This window comes from Triplophysa dalaica, chromosome 11 (genome assembly GCF_015846415.1).
Source record: "Triplophysa dalaica isolate WHDGS20190420 chromosome 11, ASM1584641v1, whole genome shotgun sequence".
NCBI classification, from domain to species: Eukaryota; Metazoa; Chordata; class Actinopteri; order Cypriniformes; family Nemacheilidae; genus Triplophysa; species Triplophysa dalaica.
Genome location: NC_079552.1, coordinates 100,001 through 122,759, shown reverse-complemented (window position 1 = coordinate 122,759; position 22,759 = coordinate 100,001). Strand labels below are relative to the sequence as shown.

Here is a 22,759-nt window from a genome sequence, read left to right as displayed (position 1 = left end):
GACGTGTGTACTGGTAGTCATCCATGTGTGAGGACTTGTTGTCCCCACAAAGATAGTAATGTGAGTTTTTGACCTTGTGGGGACATTTTTGGTTCAACAGGAGAGAAAACTGTTTATTAATCATACAGAATGATATTTATTGAAAATGACAAAATCAGAAAGGTTTTGCGTGTTATTAGGTTAGGTTAGGTTATTGGGGATAGAATGTATCATAAACCTGATATCATCAAGTCTTTGGAATGTCCCCATAAAACATGGAAACCAGTATGTGTGGAAAGGTTTATAAAATGACTGAATTCAATCACTGATTGTTTAAATGAATCTTTATATATATCAACTGCTGAAGTCAACCGTTCCGTTTTCTGCATACCCACCGTCACAGCCAGCTGCACTGATCACACACACACACGAGGGGGAAGGGGGGAGAATTGAAGAACGAGAGAGAGAGAGAGAGAAAGAGAGAGAGAGAGAGAGAGAGAGAGAGAGAGAGAGAGAGAGAGAGATGAAGGAGCGTCAGTGTGTCAGAATCTGAGCAGAAACAGAAGCAGTGTGCGCATACATGCAGAGAGAGAGAGAGAGAGAGAGAGAGAGACAGAGAGAGAGAGAGAGACAGAGAGAGACAGAGAGAGACAGAGAGACAGAGAGAGAGAGAGAGAGAGAGAGAGAGAGAGAGACAGAGAGAGAGAGAGAGAGAGAGAGAGAGAGTGAGAGAGATGATCCCTCGCTCGCTCACACATGCAGTGTTGGTGAAGCAGCGTGTGGGTTGGACTGGCAGCAGACAGAAGAGGAGAGACGCTTTAATCCATCGCTGACGGCAGAACAGGACTCAACCAGACAGCGTCTGTATTCACACACGTATGAGACGATTCACCGGACACCCTGTACAGTCAGGAGATTTCACCTGAAAGAACTTTTCTGCAGGAGGACAGAGCGAGTTTTTACACTAGATTTCTGGAAGTCAAACACTCATCACGCTGGTGCTGGATTATAACTGATGCATTTTGGCTTCTTTTGGAGGTTTTTGAAGAAAAATGTCTGACTGAAAGCGTCCGTCTACACACGGATTCCAGCTTCGGCTCATGGAGAACTTCCAAGCGTCCACGCGGTGAGCGTTCAGTGGTTGTGCGTCGCGTGTGAATGCACCTCGGCCGGAGCGAACTGGGATGTGATCTGAGTGCAGTCGGTGAACGCTGGACCCGAGCCATGAGATCAGGGCCGGGGGGGAGAACGGTCTGAGCTCCCCGAACGTACCCGTCAGGACCCGCCGGGGCAGAATGGTACCTCCCCCTCCCACCAACAAGCCGCACGTGTGCCTGTCGGCCATCATCATCATGAGCAGTATGGCACTGATGGACACGTACCTGGTGGAGCAGAACCATGGGCCGGGCAAGATCGGCGTCTGCATCATGGTGACGGTGGGTGAGCTATGTTTCTTCATCGTGCTGCGTTACGTGAGCGTGTGGGTGGGAGCCGAAGTGAGGAGCGCCAAGAGAGGCTACGCCATGATCCTCTGGTTCCTCTACGTCTTCGTCTTGGAGATTAAGCTTTATTTCATTTACCAGAATTACAAGGCGGACCGCAAGAGTCTGGACGCTTTGGCGCGGAAAGCCCTGACAGTCCTGCTCTCCGTCTGCGTCCCTGCGCTCTTCGTCACGTTGGTGGCTGTCGACCGCATGGACTACGTGAAGGCTTTCAAGAAGAAGGAGGAGATCCGAAACCGCTTGTTCTGGGTGGTGGTGGATCTGTTGGACGTTCTGGACGTTCAGGCCAACCTGTGGGAGCCGCAGAAGAAGGGTCTTCCCCTTTGGGTGGAGGGATTGATGTTTTTTTACTGTTACGTTCTTTTGTTAGTGTTGCCGTGTGTGTCTCTCAGTGAGATCAGCATGCAGGGCGTCAACATTAGCCCTCACAAGATGATGCTCTACCCCATCCTCAGTCTGATCACCATTAATGTCGTAACTCTCTTCATTCGCGGAGGGAATATGATTCTTTATAAAGACAGCCGGGTGTCAGGGATACTGATGGGGAAAAACGTACTGGCCATCGTTCTGAAGATGTGCAGCTTCGCGCAGTATAGGAGACATCTTCGCAACGCTCCGCCGACGTTTGGAGCCGAACTGCAGAAGAGCTCGGTACCGTCTGCACGATCGACCCAGAACCCGTTGAGGACAACACCGCACGAGCAAACACCAATACCAGAGGTTACAACCTGCGAACATACGTGACAAAACACACACTTCTGTGATTAGCTGACTAGATGTACTACACATTTGTCTGATATCTACTGCACAAACACACACACATGCTGGGTGGGTTTTAGGGGACATTCCATAGATGTAATAATTTCTATACTGTACAAACTGTATATCATATTCTCTACCCTAACTCTAACAATCACACAACACTTTCTGCTCTTTTAGATTTTCAAAAAAGTTAATTCTGTATGACTTATATGCTTGTTTCTTCATGGGGACCAACAAATGTCCCCACAAGGATAAGGATTTTGATGTCTTTATGGGGATGTTGTTCCCATACCGTAGGGTTTACCCTACCCACAGACACACACAGACACATACACACACGCAGAGACACAAATACACACGCAGAGACACAAATACACATGCACAGACACAAATACACACTTACAGACACAAATAAACACACAAAGACACGCACACACTCACACACATATTCTGTTTGGTATTACACATCCCTGAAGTTCATGATGCTCTGTGGATGTTTCTAATGGATCAGGGGTTTTCTGAAACGGGCTAAAGAATGTTTTCTCTCTGTTGCTGTGTGTGTGTGTGTTTGTTCCATCAGAAAAACTCAGAAATGTTTGTATTCTACTGAAGGGTTTAAGATCAAGGATTTCATTGTAATGTCGTTTTGATTTCTCTGAGAGTTCTCCTCTAACTCCTCATCTGTTGATGTCTAAATGTACGATCATTTAATGGAGGTCATGTGGGCAAAATCCATATTCATGTGTAAAGGTTTTGATATCTTCAATCATTTCTTTATTCATTGTGAAGAAAAGAATAAGATCATTTATAAATAAGGCTGAATGCAGCTAAACTCTCTCAGGTCTCATTTACACTTTCAGATGAATTAGTGTTCAGGGAACGACATCAGAACTCATGTACAAACTCACAAATGAATCTGTCCGGGAGAACTCGTGACCGTTGAGTTTTCTTCTTCTAAATGTCTCTGGAAAAGACAGTAAAACACTTAAACAAGAGTTCTTGATGTTGATATGAATGTTCAATATTTCAGAGAGATTTCTCCTCAGGCCGATCTTCAATTATCTGCATCATTAATGGAATAAAAACGTCAAACTCCAGTTTATATGACCCCTGACAAAACATTTCCTTTTATCAAAAACATTTGATCTTTATCATAGATGCTTCCACTAGAGAATAAAACATCCTCTGATGGTCAGAGATCAGAATCTCACAGTCCAAAAACCTCTGATGTCAATCTGCTCTCCTAAAGTCTCATAATCATTGAAGAGATCTGCTGAAGAACCTTCACGTCAATAATGTTGTTTCAATCGTGAATCGATTTTTCATCACATCCATCAAGAACACACACACATTATAGAAATACAGTATGTAGATGTTTGGATATTTGTTTGTTTGTCTTTCGAGGTCTCGTGTGTGTTTAAGGAGGATTCTTCAGTCAGTGGGAAGACAGAAAGTTCAAGTGTCTAACACGAGACACGACAGACACTGAGATTCACTTTAAGAAGCGTTCAGATCCATTAAGCTTCTAGAGAGACTCGCTGAAGAACAAAGCGTTTCAATTTCTCACATTAAACGAGACATGAAAAGCAGCGATCACAGGAGATTTCTCATCTCCATTCTGAACAGAACCACTTCCATCTTCACAGAGACAGAAAACACACGCCAGGTGTTGTGTGTGCGGCGTGACAATCATTCATTTTGATCTGACCGACACAGAACCAAAAAGAGTTCATATTCATTCTTACTCAGCACAATATTCATGTTTTATTGTGTTTTATTTATGGAAGTCAAATGAATCACAGCGTTGTTGGTTTATGACACGGACATGAAATGAACACAACACATACAGTATGAGATTATGATGATTAAAGGTAACGATATGTTTCTGTGTTCTAACAAGAGCTTCACACACAGTAAAGAGATTAAATCATCTCTCTCACGTGTCTAACATCCCTCAGCAGTTTCAGCAGATGAGAAATCAAGCTTTTATCAGACTATCTGATGTCAACACAAATCAATCTGTCTCACATTCTCTGTGTTTTCAAATGAAAATCAATTCTTTGTGAGTTCCCATCTGCTCTCTGGGCCGGTGCGCTGATGGATGGGTCTGTCTGATTTAACATCGCATATATATCAGAGAACACCGGCGTCACAGCCTCCACATCTCTCTGCTGAACTCTCCTCATCCTCATTCATCATCAGCATTACCCACAACACACTGCTGTCTATTGACATTCATCACAGCTTCACTTTCTAATCCTTCTCAAACTACAACCAGATGACTTCAAAATCACTGGAGAATCTATGAAAACAATCACCAAATCACTCATCTGATGTATTCTCAACAAAGTCTTTAATGTTTTCATTCAAGTCAACCAAACAATTCATTTAAACTAAATGTTCAAAAATGCAAGAGAGTAAGTTGAAATGACTTTGTTAAACAGTGTAGAAGTGAGATAAACATATGAAAGGGTTTTATATGTTCTATACGTGTATTCATTCATGTATTAGCCTTTGAAGGAGTTTTTGGCAGATGCGGGGCGGTCTTGGATGAGGAGGGTCAGTGATTTTTCATGATGTGATGGGGTGGACGGTCATCTGCCCGTGAAACATTACAGTCTGTTCATTACACGACATGAAATCTACCAACGGACACATCACACTTATCCTTTATAACATCACAGTGACTGAGACTCAGCTTTCAAAGTTAAACTGCTGCGTGCACACACACACGTGCACACACACACAACTCTGTGTCACATCTGTGTATGTGATGTAGTATGTTAGGGGTGTTGTTGACAGGGGTAAAAGATCCCAGAAACTCTTTTGGAGTCAAAACCTCCTCACTTAAGACTCACTGACACTGAAGCCGCTCAATTCTCTCTCTCTGCTCCACAGTTAGCTACTGTAGATGTGCATTACATTAAGAAAACTGAAAGACAGAACACAAAAATGACCACATCATCATTGACCACTGAGGCATTTCTCAAAATATCTTCTTTTGTGTTCCACTAAAGAACAACTCACATACAGGTTTACAAACACATGAGGAGAATAAATGCTGACAGAATTGAGATGTTTGGCTGAACGGTCCCATTTAAATAGAACTAATGAAATTGTGGTCACCTGCTTTATTGCTTGAAGATGCACATATGATCTGAATTTATCTACATTTACATTTTAGATTTATGCATTTGGTAGACACTATTTTCCAAAGCGACATACATTGCATTAAACTACACACTATACATTTGTTTGGAAGTATGAACAATCCCCTGGGATGGAATCCATGACCTTGGCGTGGCCAGCGTCAGCTTTACAACCTGAGCCACAGGACAGATAGTTCACGCTGAAGCTCTGTGTTTATTTTCTCAGTGATGAATCCTGAAAGCAGATGTGAAGCTTTACTGTATCTCAGTGGGTTAGAGCGTGACGCTCACAATGCCAAGGTCATGTGTTCCATCCCAAAGATTGTACAGAAACACATGTTTAATGGCTATAATGCAATGTAAGTCGCTTTGGATAAAAGCATCTGCCAAATGCATAAATGTAAATTAAATATATTGTGATTTTCTACATTTAATTGGAAAGTAAAACATAACAGGTGATTAAGATTAAGCAGAATTCACTTCATTCATTATTCAGAGGTGAAATCAGATTGAGATGAATCCCAGAGAGATGTTAATATCTTCTGTAGGATGAGACAGTTGCACATTCAGACTGATGGAGTGTCACACAAACACCTTCTGACTTCAGGTTTCAGTGTGCAAGCGTGCAGCTCATGTAGAATGTGTTTAGCATGCGGTCCATTGGATCACCTCCTAACCTCTGATAGCAAAACATTGTGCTGCTAATAAAGTGACGTGTGATAATGCTTCAGCATCTCCTCACATCAGGTGAAGGGACAGATTTCAGTCTATATGTGTCTTCAAAGTTTTCAGCTAATACAGCAGATATTAGACTCAACCTTCCACAGTTCAGCACAAAACATACATCTTCATGAACATCCAGACCAGCGGGAGAATAAACAAACAACTTACCAGGATTGAAACTAAGAGAGGCAAATGACCGTCTGCATGCGCACTGCATCATACATGCTGGAACATTCTGCTCGGGTCTTCTTTAAAGTATAGAAGGAGAATTTTCTTTACACGATATCTGACATTCAGCTCAAATGATGTTCCGATTAAAACTGGAGGATGAAAGTTTGTGATACCGGCTAAAGCACTTCTGTAATGAAACACAGCAGAACTGAAGTGGGACAGAAGATCTCATGAGCTCCGTCTCCTGCAACATTAATGCAAATGTTAAGCACAAACTGACATTAAAGTTTCCAATTCAATAAGGTAATGTAGTGTAGTTGAGCTGCAGCTCTAATGTCCCGTCAGAGCCGCACCGATGCTGAACATGACACAGAGGAATTCAATATCTCTCTTGAATAATTCATGTCTCAGTACTGCAGTCACATACAGCACACATCGGGAGATTTACACACACACACACACACACACACACACACACACACACACACACACATGTGTACACATCAGGAGATTTACACACACACACACACACACACACACATGTGTACACATCAGGAGATTTACACACACACACACACACACACACACACACACACACACACAGACACACACACATGTGTACACATCAGGAGATTTACACACACACACACACCAGTGGCGGCTGCTGATCTTTTATAGAGAGGAAGCTCATTTTCGGCCTAAATCATAAAAATTGTCCATTTATTTATATGTAAATTCTGCCCTACGTTCCTTTTCAAGAAAATGCTCTGTAACCCTGTCGTACCAACTAGGTGTCTTTTCCAGTGACTTTAATTAATGAACAACAATCTAATATATATATATATTTAACTCACGGGAGGAAATGTGGGAATTATGTTAAACTGAAACAATGAATGTGGTGTGAAATTGTGTGAAATATACGATGAAGGTTGCAGCAGTTTGTCTTTCGACTACACATGCAAAATCCGTGATGGGACTGAGTTGGAAATGGAGACACAGAGTGATACGCGTCATAATCTGAAGACCACGCCCACACCACCCGTCTCTTTGCATTGCGAGAAGCTGCCGCCTCCTTGTCATTTATGATTTATAAAATAAAAATGTCTAAAAGCTAATATTTGACAATGTGTACAGCAAACAAGCTAAAAAAAAACAAGATATACGTTGTTATAAGCTGGCGACCCCAAAAAACGAGCGTTTTAGGACATAAAAGTGGATTAAAAAGAGATGACAGACCCTCCAATCTTCACCAGAGTAATGCACTATACGCTACGGGAATGAATGAGAAGGAAATCGAGTCAGCCGACCTAAGTAGCTGATTCTGAACGAAATTGTTTTCGTTTTCAGCAGCAGATGTCAATGATGACAGAATTTTCATTTTTGGGTGAACTGTCCCTTTAAGATTCCTTTTTACCTTAAAAAATGAAGGGACCATACCTACAGCTCCATGATGAATGATGTCATGTTCACTGAAGTGGAGAAAGTGAAGACGATCATTAGATAAAATGAGACTAATGATACACAAGTTTGAAAAAAGAGTTTCATGTGTTATAGCAGATTCAGAGGTTGTTTTTTATTTTTGTATATTTATCTAAAACATTATGTTTAGGGTCTTTAGTGTCGTCTTATATCTGAACTGTTCATATTGTCCACAATTCAAATGTTTCAGTAGCTGTAATGTTAATTGTGTGGTCTATGGTGTGTATGTTATTTAGCATCACTATGGCAACCGCTTCTCTCTTTCCCTGCTTTGACAGAAAGTATCTTGGAATGTTAGGAAGAAACACTCAGGTAAGGTGACAGTGTAGATTTTTGTTGGAACGCTCTTAAAGAAATCCATTGTCATTAGCTCTATTCTCCTCTAAGGAAAACTCTCACTCAAGGGCTTTTAATGCAACCCGCGCTGGTCGACTTCTTCATTTACATCAACCCGCATAACATCAGACCCTCATCTCATCTGTGTCTCTTCTGTCCTGCTGGACAAACTGGCACATAATTTCTTCCTTGATCTCTTCTCAGCTAAGCAAATGCAAATCTAAGTGAGTTATAAATCAGCCGCGCTGACGCCTCCATCGCTCTGAGGGGCGGCAGGTGAATGATAACATCCATCTGCTCTGCGGGTTAACAGCACACACCGGCTCTAACCCCAATTCACAATACACCCAAAAACAGCTGACAATAATCAAGAAATCAGTCAATACAAACCTATTCTGGGAGGACTGACAATCTGAATAAAAATGTATCATGAAGAATTGATCATTCAAAATGGAGAAATATGGGAAAACCTTTTCCAACACCGTTTACAGTTTTTTCCGATTGCTAACAAGCATTGTTCAATACTGAAACCACATTTTCAAAACTCTTCACACATTCAGCGACACACAGTGTATATGGACCAAACTGTGAGGAAAATTTACAAACACTTGTAAAAACTAGAATTGCCGATAAAAGATAATCAAACACAATAACTGAAAAAGAACTTAAAGAACAAAGCAAAAACGTTAAGCAAAAAAAGCATCTGGACCTGATTGCATATTAAAGAGTGTGTGTGTGTGTGTGTGTGTGTGTGTGTGTGTGTGTGTGAGTGCGTGCGTGCGTGCGTGAGAGCGGGTGTGTAACAGCTGATGGGACTGCAATTACCTCAAGTCTCTTTCCTCCAGAGATAAAAGTCCCAAAGATTTCCACAATGTCTCACTTTCAAGGGCATTCTGGGATTGAGGGCCACACAGCAGGAATCTTGAGACCAAAGCAAAACTCTTGAATCTAAACGAAACACAAATATGTTGTCAGCATTTCAAACAGTCATGTGGTGCATTTGTATTTGACGATTTTAATATCCTCATAGATCACACGTACATACAACAGACGTATGTTGTGTTATTAGTCGACCGACTGTAACAGCAGAAATATTGAATATATGAAAACTTCACTTATGCACTTTGTTAAATATACACAGGTTTATAACAATTAATTTTAATATTTATAATAAACATTTTAGTTCCCTTTCTGTCGGTCTCTCGACACAACGACAGATGGGGTTCGCCCTTGAGAACCAATCAACTCTGACTACTATAGAATAGGCCAATGAAATTTGGCGAATGAAATTTGCATGCCGGTCTCCGCCCACGGATGTCCGGTATAAAACGAAGCCGGCGTGCAGCATCCATTTACCTTTTGTTCTTCAGAGCCTTCGCTCATGACTACGAACAAAAAGAATTCAACGAATTCTACTTCTACATTGCCGGATCTACGACGTAGAGCAGTGGATCGTCCCTACCTGCAGCGACCTTCCCCTGGGCGTCTCAGCGGTTCCGGAGGTGTTAGAGATTTTTTCTAAAAAGTCCTTTTCAGGACTGAGCACTCTCCAGTGCGGCATGTCCCGCTGTTGTATTGGGTGCGGCACTCTCATCGAGGAGGGGGATGGACACGATCACTGCGTTAGGTGTCTGGGCGTCCAGCACGCTGAAGCAGCGTTCGGTGACACATCTTGCCCGCAGCACTGCGGGCAGATTGTCATTCAGAAGTTGCGGTCACGGGTGGCTGTCTTCCTACGGGAACCAGCCACCATTTCGTCTGCTACTCGGGCCGTGATATCGGTGGCTATGGTCCCGAAGTCCGCCTGTATTAGCAGCGTTCGTGATGTGGGGACCGCTGCGAACGTAAACCCGCCAGCCATGTGCTCACGGGCCGATCGCACCCCGATTCGCTCTTCTGAACGTTCCCCAACCGACGGTGGCATACCGTCAGTATCCTCAGGCACGTACTCCGAAACGATGCGGGAGGGAGACTGGCATCCGACTATGACGAATCCGAGCTCCACCCCCAGCGGTCGAGCTCAGGAGGAAGCAGAAGTGATGTCAACCGTGCTAACCCGGGGATACGTGGTTCCTGAGGTCGGAGCGCGGTGCAAACCGCGCCCACCCCGGGGGCATTTTGTTCCCGGAGGTGCATGAGGAGCTGTGTAAAACTTAGAGCGCTCTGCTCACGGCCCGCTCCAGTCAAGCCAGCTCCTGCTCCCTGCTCCCTTACTTCCCGGGTGGAATGTGCGCCTGCGGTGTACCTGTGCCGAGGGCGTCTACCACCTGGGGGATTCGGCCACGCCTACCGTCCAAAGCGTGTAGGACTTCGAAGGCTTGCGCTGCCGCGGGCCAGGCTGCCTCCTCTCTCTACGCCATGGCCATCCTGCAGGTCTGTCGGGCCAGGGTGTTGAGAGAGCTCCACGAGGCTAAGGCCGACCCGGGTATAATGCAGGATTTCCGTGCCGCCACTGACAGCGCTCTACGGGCGACTAAGGTGGCGGCACGGGCCCTGGGTCGGACGATGTCCACGGTAGTGGTCCAGAAGAGACACCCCCGGCTGAACCATGCGCAGATGAGTGACACAGAGAAAGTCCGCTTTCTCTGTGGTGGGTTGTTGGTAACACAGTCGAGGACTGCGCCCAGCAGTTTTTGACAGTGAAGAAGCAGACAGTGGTGATTAGCCACATTTTACCGCGCTGCGACTCGGCCGCCCAGAGGCTTCCGAGATCACGCGTGGTGTCTTTTTCCCGGCAGCCCAGGACCCCCCACAGGCGGCACCCCGGAAGCGGAGGTCAAGGGGGAAACCTCCACCCCGTCAGCAACCTTCTTGAGAGAAGTGACACTGACGGGAAGACCCCAGGTAGAACAACATCGGGCCCGACCTTCACAGCTACGGCTCTGATCGGACGGTACAGGACGTCCTGCCTCATCACCAAAGCCGGGCCCTTTTCAGGGCCTGGCGCCCACTTACTTCCCCCTGGGTGTTCCTTCTAGCCGATCGCACACTCCACTGGACTGTGCCCGGCAAACCCGACCTCATGCCCTGGCGAGGCGTAGGGTCGTACACACAGGACAGCTGCTACCACTCTCAAACCGACAGTGCGTGCAGCTGTCCCGCCAGGCAGGTTAGTAAACAGAGCCAACCTTCCCTCCGGGGCCCCTCTGGGGTTCCCCCGCGACATGGTTAGCTCTGCCAGCAATCGAACCACCCTCCGTGGAAATGGTGAAGCAGACCGTCCCCTTGGTCCCCCGTCATAGTTCCTGGGAGCTCGAGAGCTAACCACACTGTCTCGGTGGCTAATGAGGACATGGCATGTAGACACGACATGTAGGACTGGCATCCGGGGGGGCGTATGCCTGCGAAAGCACCTTTCCACCCTCCAGTAGGTTGGGTCAGTGTGCTATCTACCTCTCTACTTACCCAAACATATGGCTAAGAACAGGTATCTCACCAACCTCCCTTCTTACCCAAATACTGGTTAAGAACAGGCATTCCATCCACCACTAAGCACGCACACCCTGGGGGCTTAGGCCGGGATACCATATGAACTATCACAGATAGCTCTAACCGGACCAAGTGCTACCGGACGTCTGTAACACCTCCTCCGTGGGCTGGTCCGTCTGATGTATCCTCATGAGAATAGTTCCCACTCCTCGTAACCCATGAGCTTCACCAGGTGGACCTCCATCTCGCGGACAAACTACTCAGTCCGCACATTCCATGCGTTCTCCTCCAAGGACGAGACCATACTTATATCCACCATATTCCTCCCCACGGGTAGGAGGTGGCCTCTGCAGCGCTTCTCTGATTAAGAGTTGCGCTCACCCGGTGTAAACCCGAGCCGGACGGCCTCTCGCCAGTAGAGAGCTAAGGCCTCCGTCCGTGAAAGGTTACCGGTCAGGGCTGTACCCATCTTTCTCAAAGAAATCTCTGGGACCCCCCAACCACCACACTGGAAGGTTACAGTCTCACGAAAGCATCGAGCTGACACACCCAGGCCTGTTACCATTGCTTCGCTAGAGATTGAGACGCGATACAGCATTGTGGCGTTTTCCATAGGGAACCCCATCTGTCGTTCTCGACACAATGTCGAGAGACCGACAGAAAGGGAACCTCTTGGTTACGTATGTAACCTCGGTTCCCTTATGGAGGGAACGAGACATTGTGTCCCTTATGCCACAAACACGTATCGCATTCTGCTGCAGTCATGAGAGGCTCTCAGGCTCTTCAGAACAAGAGGTAAATGAATGCTGCAATTTCATTTGCCAAATTTTATTGGCCTTTTCCTAACGTCTCGTTCCCTCCATCAGGGAACTGATGTTACATACGTAACCAAGACGTTTTTTATGAATGTACCTGGAAATAAAGTAGTGTTTATGTGAGGGACGTTAAGACTAAAAAGAAACAACATCACAACATTTATTTTGTTCCAGCGTCATGAACTGAAACTTGTAACTCGGTATATACACTTCTAGTATTACTGCCTCACTACCATACATCTCCTACATTGTTTCTTCAAACTTGTAAGTCACTTTGGATAAAAGCATCAGCTAAATGCCTAAAAGCTAAAAATACAACAGAAATGAAATCAAGAAATAATGTGTGTGTGTGAGCGTGCGTGTGTGTTGACATGTTGAACCTTGACATGTGTTTATTTTCTCTTGTGTCAGAACCGTGAGTCACATCTCTAAACACATCCTCATCAGAGTCAACATCCACAACAAGAAATGGAATGACTGAAATAAATCCTATAAAATATTTCACTCAAAGTCCCTCCCAGCCACACAATCTATGTGAATTATAGCTGTGACATTTGTGTTTCATTCAGGCAATTGTTGAAATGTCAAACAGTCAATGAAGTGTCTGACAGATGAACAGAAGACATATAAAGAATGTCACTGACTGATATCACTGAATCTGAGAATCACTCCCTCACTTAAAGAGACATTCAATCTGATTCATAATTACAGAATCCAGTCAACTCACTTGTGACATACAATGAAAGATGGAACAATCTTCATTATTTTGACTCAATAACTGCATGTACCAAATACAAAATCATTCCTTTCATAACATTCTGTTCTGTTGGGGCCTGAGAAAAAAAACAATTAACATGAAACCCATTTTACATCCCTCAATGTGCTGACAGAGAAATTAAATACATTTAACACACCAGCAGATATTCTCACTTGTTTCATAGAAAGGACAAAAAAAAATCTGTTTGTTCATCATTTTAACCCTTTCTTTGTATAAACATGAAGTAACAAAGTGACACATTCTGAGGTTTAAAACATCAAGAATGCCTGCCAAATGAATTTATATACAGTTGAAAGAAAAAGTATGTGAACCCTTTGGGCTTTCTTCATATTCTTCAATTTCTTCATAAATTGGTCATAAAATGTGTTCTGATCTTCATCTAAGTCACAACAATAGAGAAACACAGTCTGCTTAAACTAATACAGCACAAACATTATACGTTTTCATGTTTTTATTGAACACAGCATGTAAACATTCATAGTGCAGGGTGAAAAAAGTATGTGAACCTTTGGGTTTAATAACTGGTTGACCCTCCTTTGGCAGCAATAACCTCAACCAAACGTTTCCTATAGTTGCAGATCAGACCTGCACAACGGTCAGGAGAAATTTTGGACCATTCCTCTTTACAAAAGTGTTTCAGTTCAGCAATATTCTTGGGATGTCTGGTGTGAATCGCTCTCTTGAGGTCATGCCACATCATCTCAATCGGGTTGAGGTCAGGACTCTGACTGGGCCACTCCAGAAGGCGTATTTTCTTCTGTTGAAGCCATTCTGTTGTTGATTTACTTCTATGCTTTGGGTCGTTGTCCTGTTGCATCGTCCATCCTCTGTTAAGCTTCAGTTGGCGGACAGATGGTCTTCAGTTTCCCTGCAAAATGTCTTGATAAACTTTGGAATTAATTTTTCCATCGATGAAAGTAATCCGTCCATTACCTGAGGCAGCAAAGCAGCCCCAAACCATGATGCCCCCTCCACCATATTTCACAGTTGGGATGAGGTTTTGATGTTGGTGTGCTGTGCCTTGTGTTCTCCACACATAGCGTTGTGTGTTCTTTCCAAACAACTCAATTTTGGTTTCATCTGTCCACAGAATGTTTTGCCAGTAGTGCTGTGGAACATCCAGGTGCTCTTTTGCAAAATTCAAACGTGCTGCAATGTTTTTTTTGGACAGCAGTTGCTTCCTCCGTGGTGTCCTCCATTTGTAGACAATCTGTCTTACCGTGGACACATGGACATCAAGACTTTTAGATATACTTTAGTAGCCCTTTCCAGCTTTATGTAAGTCAACAATTCTTGATCGTAGGTCTTCTGAGAGCTCTTTTGTGCGAGGCATGGTTCACATCAGACAACGCTTCTTCAGAACAGCAAACTCAAAACTGGTGTGTGTTTTTTATTGTACAGGCCAGCTTTAATCAACACATCCAATCTCATCACATTGACTGGACCCCAGGTTGGCTGACTCCTGGCTCCAATTAGCTCTTGGAGAAGTCATTAGTCTAGGGTTTCACATTCCTTTAAACCCTGCACTATGAATGTTTACATGTTGTGTTCAATAAAAACATGAAAACGTATAATGTTTGTGCGGTATTAGTTTAAGCAGACTGTGTTTCTCTATTGTTGTGACTTAGATGAAGATCAGAACACATTTTATGACCAATTTATGAAGAAATCCAAGTAAGCCCAAAGGGTTCACATACTTTTTCTTTCAACTGTATATATAATAAATCTTGACATTATTTCTTCACTGATGCATGAAGTGTATTATCTGCTTTGGCACAGGAATAAAACCCCAGTCATGTAGATCACAAACACACACGCTCATTAAAGCCCTCACGTGACTCACTGGAAAGGTCAAGTTGTCATATTTTGATCAACAATAAAATGTGCAGGGTTTCTGGAGGTCAACTCATGCCATTCTCAGACACGCAATTCTTAGAAGAAAAAAAAAGAATGAAAACAATAAAGACTTGTCTTGTTGGATGAATGATCTTCTGTTGACTGATCATTTGAGAAGTGATTTAATGTGTGGGGTTATACTGACCACACAAATGTGTTCATGGTTCATCCTTTACTCACATTTGAATTGTTATGTGCTAACTATTATGCTATACTATACTATTATACTTACTATAAATATAGAATACTTCATTAGATTTCAAATAAAATATTAAAACATAACCTAAGTTTGAGCTATGTATATATTTTATTTGTATCTGAATGCTGCAAAAACCACAAGAAGCATCCACAAGAAGATTCTCATAGATGAAAAATTGAAGCTGTAAATGTAACTATTATTTTCATCTAGTTATGTTGTTTTCATATACGTATATTTGCTAACTGTCTATTTTACAAACTAAAGGTCTATACTTTTGTTTTCATAAGATTTTGTTGTGAAATTTAAGATAAAATACTGAATGATGAAGGAATGAACACACAAATCATTTGTGAAAAGCTGGATATGAGACATTATTAACTGCATCTACTCATCTATTGCACTGTAACTCTATTAACTGCATCTACTCATCTATTGCACTGTAACTCTATTAACTGCATCTACTCATCTATTGCACTATAACTTCAATAACTGCATCTACTCATATACTGCACTGTAACTCTATTAACTGCATCTACTCATATACTGCACTGTAACTCTATTAACTGCATCTACTCATATACTGCACTGTAACTCTATTAACTGCATCTACTCATATACTGCACTGTAACTCTATTAACTGCATCTACTCATCTATTGCACTATAACTTCAATAACTGCATCTACTCATATACTGCACTGTAACTCTATTAACTGCATCTACTCATATACTGCACTGTAACTCTATTAACTGCATCTACTCATATACTGCACTGTAACTCTATTAACTGCATCTACTCATATACTGCACTGTAACTCTATTAACTGCATCTACTCATCTATTGCACTATAACTTCAATAACTGCATCTACTCATATACTGCACTGTAACTCTATTAACTGCATCTACTCATATACTGCACTGTAACTCTATTAACTGCATCTACTCATATACTGCACTGTAACTCTATTAACTGCATCTACTCATATACTGCACTGTAACTCTATTAACTGCATCTACTCATCTATTGCACTATAACTTCAATAACTGCATCTACTCATATACTGCACTGTAACTCTATTAACTGCATCTACTCATCTATTGCACTATAACTTCAATAACTGCATCTACTCATATACTGCACTGTAACTCTATTAACTGCATCTACTCATCTATTGCACTATAACTTCAATAACTGCATCTACTCATATACTGCACTGTAACTCTATTAACTGCATCTACTCATCTATTGCACTATAACTTCAATAACTGCATCTACTCATATATTGCACTATAACTTCAATAACTGCATCTACTCATATACTGCACCCTACCTTTAATAACCGCATTGACTCATCTATTGCACTGCAACTTTAAAAGCTAATGTCTATAATTAATGCACACTTAAGTCACTTGCACTATTGTATAGTCTAAATTGTTATCTGTTCATGACCACCTGAACATTAATGTTCACAGTATATAGCCTTCTGTATATATTGTTCATAGTACATACCGACTGTCATATTGTCATAGAACATTCCTTCTGTAAAGAATTTTCATAGTACATGCCCATTGTATAGTATTTTCCTAATATTGTATTCTATATTTATTCACACTGTATATCCTGCACTTGTTAATTGGACTTCTGGTTAGACCTAAACTACATTTCGTTACACTGAACTTGTATATGTGTAATGACAATAAAGTTGAATCTAATCTAATCTAATCTAATCTAATCTTATTATAATCACTGAGCAGTAATGTAACAGTTATGTTTAAACATTTTGAAGACACACACACACACACACACACACACGCACGCAAACACACACACACATGTTTGTACAGCTATCTTTATGAGGACATACATTGACACAATGCAATCTCTAGCCCCTTACCCTAAGCATCAGAAGTGAGTACCTAACCATAACCATAACCCTCACCCTAAACCTGATTATAACCTAAACCTGATTATAACCTAAACCTGATTATATCCTAAACCTGATTATAACCTAAACCTGATTATATCCTAAACCTGATTATAACCTAAACCTGATTATAACCTAAACCTGATTATAACCTAAACCTGATTATAACCTAAACCTAATTATAACCTAAACCTGATTATAACCTAAACCTGATTATATCCTAAACCTGATTATAACCTAAACCTGATTATAACCTAAACCTGATTATAACCTAAACCTGATTATAACCTAAACCTGATTATTACCTAAACCTGATTATAACCTAAACCTGATTATAACATAAACCTGATTATTACCTAAACCTGATTATAACCTAAACCTGATTATAAACTAAACCTGATTATAAACTAAACCTGATTATAACCTAGACCTGATTATAAACTAAACCTGATTATAACCTAAACCTGATTATAACCTAAACCTGATTATAAACTAAACCTGATTATAAACTAAACCTGATTATAACCTAAACCTGATTATAAACTAAACCTGATTATATCCTAAACCTGATTATAACCTAAACCTGATTATAACCTAAACCTGATTATAACCTAAACCTGATTATAACCTAAACCTGATTATAACCTAAACCTGATTATAACCTAAACCTGATTATAACCTAAACCTGATTATTACCTAAACCTGATTATAACCTAAACCTGATTATAACCTAAACCCAAAAACCAGGACTTGACCCTCAAACAGCACTTTAAAGGGGTCTCAGAAAGGGAGGACCGGCCAAAATGTCCTCACTTTACTCTCTTAGTCCTCACTCTGCTGGTCTAAAACTCAAACTGGTCCTCATAAAGATATATGTACAAGTACAAACACACACAAACGCACACACACTCGAACACACCCACGCACAAACACAAATAAAACGCACACACACATACACACTCGTACACACCAACGCACAAACACACATAAAACGCACACACACATACACACTCGTACACACCCACGCACAAACACACATAAAAACGCACACACACACAGACGCACACATTTCATATTGAAATAATGAATCCAGAAGAAAGTCAAGTGTGTAATTTAACCCAATCGCACAAAAGTGCCTGATCTCCACCTAGATTTCTGCTCTACAGGCTGTTCTGTTTGTGGGTTTGTGGGATATTGAACACTGGTTAACCACAATAAAGTGTTTTATTAACTCATCCGCTGGAAAGTGCATTGGCCCCGCAAGGACAAAAAGACAGAAAATAAACAACTGAAGATATATGCTTATAAAACTACTGATGACCAAACATGCTTCTTTTATCACAATGTGTGAAAAAAAGACTATTCTAGACATTTGTAAAATGTATTCTGTACACATCTGTATGGGTACAAGTGAAGTGTAAATAATATTTATCTGATCTGCATTCATCACAGAAGATTTTTCCATATGAAAAACTCCAGCGCTGCCCACGAGCCGGCGTATAATAAACACACACATGACTATCAAAATAACAAATGTGTCTGTCCAGCAAGTTACTGGCGTGTTATTGACCCCTCATAGTTCTCCAGGTAAAAGCGTCCGGAGGAATGGACACACGCCATTCAAAACATTAATAACATGTATATCGTTCATTAACAACAAAAACAAAAGTTACTTCTGATGCGCTGTCTGACAGAGATTCACTGAGAAAAGAAGCTCTCTGTACTCTGTGTGGAGTTAGGTGCCACACACACACACACACACACACACACACACACACAGAAAGACACAAACATTACCAGCAACATCTGTGCCAAATAGTTTCTTTGTGAAAAGTGCTAAAACAATAACTAATTTCTTCATAAAAAAAAAAATATAAAAAAATATATTTGTTTCTAACAAAATGTTCCTTTAACACATGCCTATATCTTGTTGAGTTCTTACATGTATATCTGGACCTAAAAATAAAACAACATTCAATTTCTATAACAATAAAAACATAAAGTTCAACATTCTTTTTTTCCAGACTGAGAACCTATCCTTTATTTTGCACCTCGTTTTTAAAGACAGTCTCAACACTTTAAACTATGATACAAAATAGCTCAGAAAATTCATTTGCCAACATTTTTCCAAATATCTCTCTTTGTGTTCAGAACAAAAACATTTACATTATACCTGTTTGGAACAACTTGAGGGTGAATAATTGACCACAGAATTTTCATTTTTGGGTGGAGTTCCCTTAACTAACAACCCTAACTAACAACACATAAATCTAGCACTATTATTAAATGATGTATCATTTATTTTCAAAACATTACACAACTGTCTGGTAGAATCTGTAATGATTTCGCGTTCTCGTTGCTTTTTCGACGTTTACCAGCAGGTGGCGCCAGTAAACCCTCACACGCTTCAAAACAGAGAATCATTTTGCGAATTAGTTCAGTTGATTCAAAGCTTCGAAAAGCTTCGTTTCTCACATCACCACCAGCACTACCTATAATAGCAGATTTCTCTAACTTTATCTAATATACCAGTAGTTAACCACACTGATCTGTCACTCAAACAAAACAAAACACCATCGTCAGCGTTTAAATGTTGAGGATATTAAGTTATCAACAGTCCACTTGCTTAAAACTCTGTACATTGACCCTGAACACGAGAAAAAGTCACAGACGTGAGTCACGTGGCGTACCTTCATCTCTTGCGTCTACACTGTCTTCACTCATATTAAACAGATATCTGTAGAGTAGCCCAACAGTTTATTTGATTACAAACGTTATTTGAACAGTTTTATTATTAGGGAACACTCCTGTCAGAGACACCAAACTCCGCCAGCTACATATTCAAACAGTGACGTCATTTCCGGCGTGCATAATAGACTGCAGGTGGGCGTGTCCAGCGAAGTTTTATTGTTCGTCCAGTCTTTTGAAAATGATTGTTTCCAGGAATACTCCTAATATTGAATTGTTTCGTCAAACATTTCCTGATATTTCCAACAACAATCAAATGTTGTTGATTGAAGTTGAGGTTCAGGGACCAGATGCTGTTTTCTCATCTGCTCTACATCTCTGAGACGTCTGCTTTCAGATGTCATAGACCGCTAGAAGATGTGTATGGTGTAGAATGGGTGTAAACAGCTCTTTCTAAGATGTTTTGCAGATGTTTTACACAGCAGAAGTTTTCCAGATCTCCAGATCTTTAGCAGACATCTTACAGATGTACCCGCACTATCTTTGAGCTATATGTTATAGTTCCCGACAGCTGTACGGTGTAATACATCAAAGTAAACCCTGTGTAGACATTAATAGAAATCGAGGCGACAAATCAGTGTTGGGTTTATTTCTTCTCAGGTGAGACGTCAACATTTATGCTGTTTTTAAGACACATTTGATCGATACAGAGTGTGTTGTCCACTGTCATAAAGTGTCTGTAGAAGAAACATTCATAGAAAAACTCCACTGAGCCCAGCACAGCGGAAAACACTTTACTATAGTTGTGCACACAAAACAAACTCCTTTAACCCAAGGGCTGAACCCCACATCTACATGAACCCTTCTCAAAGCAAACACTTCTTTTCATCGCAAAGATTCGAGTCGTGTTTCAGTCGTGTGAAGCAACACAGCCGCTAAGTGAAGAATCTTAACTATTCTCACAGACTAGCAAGACTTATCATTCTTACTTTTCATATTTTAGTTACACCAATTTTCCCTTTATTTTGTAACTGACTTGAAGTTATGATGAGTTTTGAGAAAAAATGACTAAGCTAGTGGCGACCGGCCTCTGCTGTCTGGAACCATCATGTCATCATGAAATCTGCTGTTGTGTCACATCTCACTCGTTTGCAGACGAATCTTATTTTTAGTTCTATTTAACAATGTTATAAACAATACATTCCTAATGACTTGTTTGTTTGTTAAAAATGCACAATAACACTGTGAAGTCTCTTTTATCTCTAGGAATTATTGAAACTATTTACAGGTAGAACAGAATACTTTTAGAATCCCATATTTCAGATCTTATTTCATTCACAGAAGCAGATGCAGCACATTGAAGTGAGCTGAGTAATGTTTAAAATAAAGTTGATTTCTCTTTACATCTACAACTCTATCATAACTGCTGTCTGCTTTACAGATGAAGGTTCAGAAGTGAGTCGTTTAGATCTCAGAGATTTTTATTGACATAACAAATCAATACAAACTACAAAAATAAATAAACTTTACATGTTTACTTTAACATTATAACTCTGACAGTCTGTACAGCTTTATGACGCCGGAGGAAAAACTTACATTCAAAATCTGCAAATAACTTACAAACTACAGAAAAAACAGTCAAATAATTTCACAACCATTAATAGATGAGGTAGTTTGTTATTTCACATGTAAAGCCTTGATGAATAGTTTTGAACAGATTTTAAAATGATGGACAGCTTAAAGGGCCAGTTCACCCAAAAATAAAACTGTTGTTTTATCTTTTCCTCAGCCTCCATATCTGAAGAAATTTCTTTGTTCTGATGGACACAGAGAAAGATGTTCAGAAGAATGCTTGTTACCTAACAGTTCTTGGCCGTCATTAATTACCATGGTAGAAAAAAAGACAATGATAGTCAAAAGTGCCCCGGAACGGTTTGCTTTCTACATTCTTCAAAACATCTTGTTTGTTCAACTGAACAAAGACATTAATAAAGCTTAGAAACAACTCAAGGGTGAGTAAATGATGACAGAATCTTTCTCTTTAACACACGCACAAAGAAAAATAAATGATTCCAAAGAAAAGACAAAGCTTTTCTCCGCTGCATCCAGCCGCTGGTTGTCATGGCAATATGCCATACTGCAGATATTACTGTACATGTCACAGGGGCTGATTTCAGTACATGGATTCTTCAGTGAGCACATCTGGAAAAAAGAATCAAGTGATTGAGTATATGGTGTTTGTGAGCTGATGATGAAGACAAAGGACATTTATTCACCTTCTCTGATGTCTCCATATAGACAGTGATTGAGTTGATTCAACTCAGAATTGATGTCACAGCCGTTGTGTGTGTTGACCGTCAGAGGCGTCCGTACATGAAGACTCTGGAGATGATTTTCTTTAACCATGTCCAGATCACGCAGAATGCCTTCCATGACTCTCTCGTCCAGGAGCGGCTCGGGTGCGCGCATCCAGCAGGAGGCGGTGTTCACACGTGAGATGTGTGCGCTGTACGCATCGAAGCTGCTGGCCAGAGAGTAGATCTGATGGGCCAGTACGCTAATCTCGTCCCGCTCCGTCTCGCTGTATTGGAAGTGTCTCTCCGCCACGGGTGAGCACTCTGGGGTGAGCAGTGCACTGTCGGGCAAAAGAAAGGAGGGGAGGTCCACGGGATTGAGAACGCATTCGGCTTGGCCCTCGCACGCATCCGGCACGGGCTGGTCAACGGGGACCGGGTGAGCATCGGGCACACGGGTGTGGAGGTCACGGGGCAGATCAGAGTACAGCTGAGTGCCCAAACTCAAGGCTCCGAGAGGGAACGCTTGAGAGGATCTCAACTGATCCAAACCCTCACATCTCACCAGAACATCTACAGCCTCAGACAGGAAGTCAGAAGAGAGAGAGGACGTGGGGCTGTAGGGAGGTGTGCA

At 41.6% G+C, this 22,759-nt stretch overlaps 2 protein-coding genes and 1 long non-coding RNA gene across 4 annotated transcripts in view; 1 reads left to right on the top strand and 2 right to left on the bottom strand.

The window, feature by feature from the left end:
- Window positions 1–627: 627 nt before the first annotated feature.
- LOC130431907 (transmembrane protein 121) lies at window positions 628–2,963 on the top strand. The gene has a single exon (XM_056761129.1). The coding sequence runs from the start codon at window positions 1,275–1,277 to the stop codon at window positions 2,223–2,225; it is 951 nt and encodes a 316-aa protein (XP_056617107.1). The 5' UTR covers window positions 628–1,274; the 3' UTR covers window positions 2,226–2,963.
- A 1,820-nt stretch (window positions 2,964–4,783) lies between these two features.
- Window positions 4,784–19,972, bottom strand: LOC130431909 (uncharacterized). Its single transcript, XR_008908364.1, has 5 exons — window positions 19,834–19,972; window positions 8,927–9,049; window positions 6,460–6,530; window positions 6,284–6,363; window positions 4,784–5,175 (listed from the first exon to the last, which is right to left on the bottom strand). It is a non-coding gene; the product is annotated as an uncharacterized LOC130431909 (long non-coding RNA).
- A 1,328-nt stretch (window positions 19,973–21,300) lies between these two features.
- The window catches only part of npas4l (neuronal PAS domain protein 4 like), a 4,090-nt gene continuing 2,631 nt past the window's right edge, over window positions 21,301–22,759 (bottom strand). For both annotated transcript variants that reach the window (XM_056760944.1, XM_056760945.1), the window contains exons 8-9: window positions 22,108–22,759; window positions 21,301–22,033 (exon numbers count right to left, since the gene is read on the bottom strand). The exon at window positions 22,108–22,759 is cut by the window's right edge and continues 193 nt beyond it. In XM_056760944.1, coding sequence (XP_056616922.1) covers window positions 22,005–22,033; window positions 22,108–22,759 — 681 coding nt within the window. In that variant the 3' untranslated portion in view covers window positions 21,301–22,004. The remainder of the gene's footprint in view (window positions 22,034–22,107) is intronic.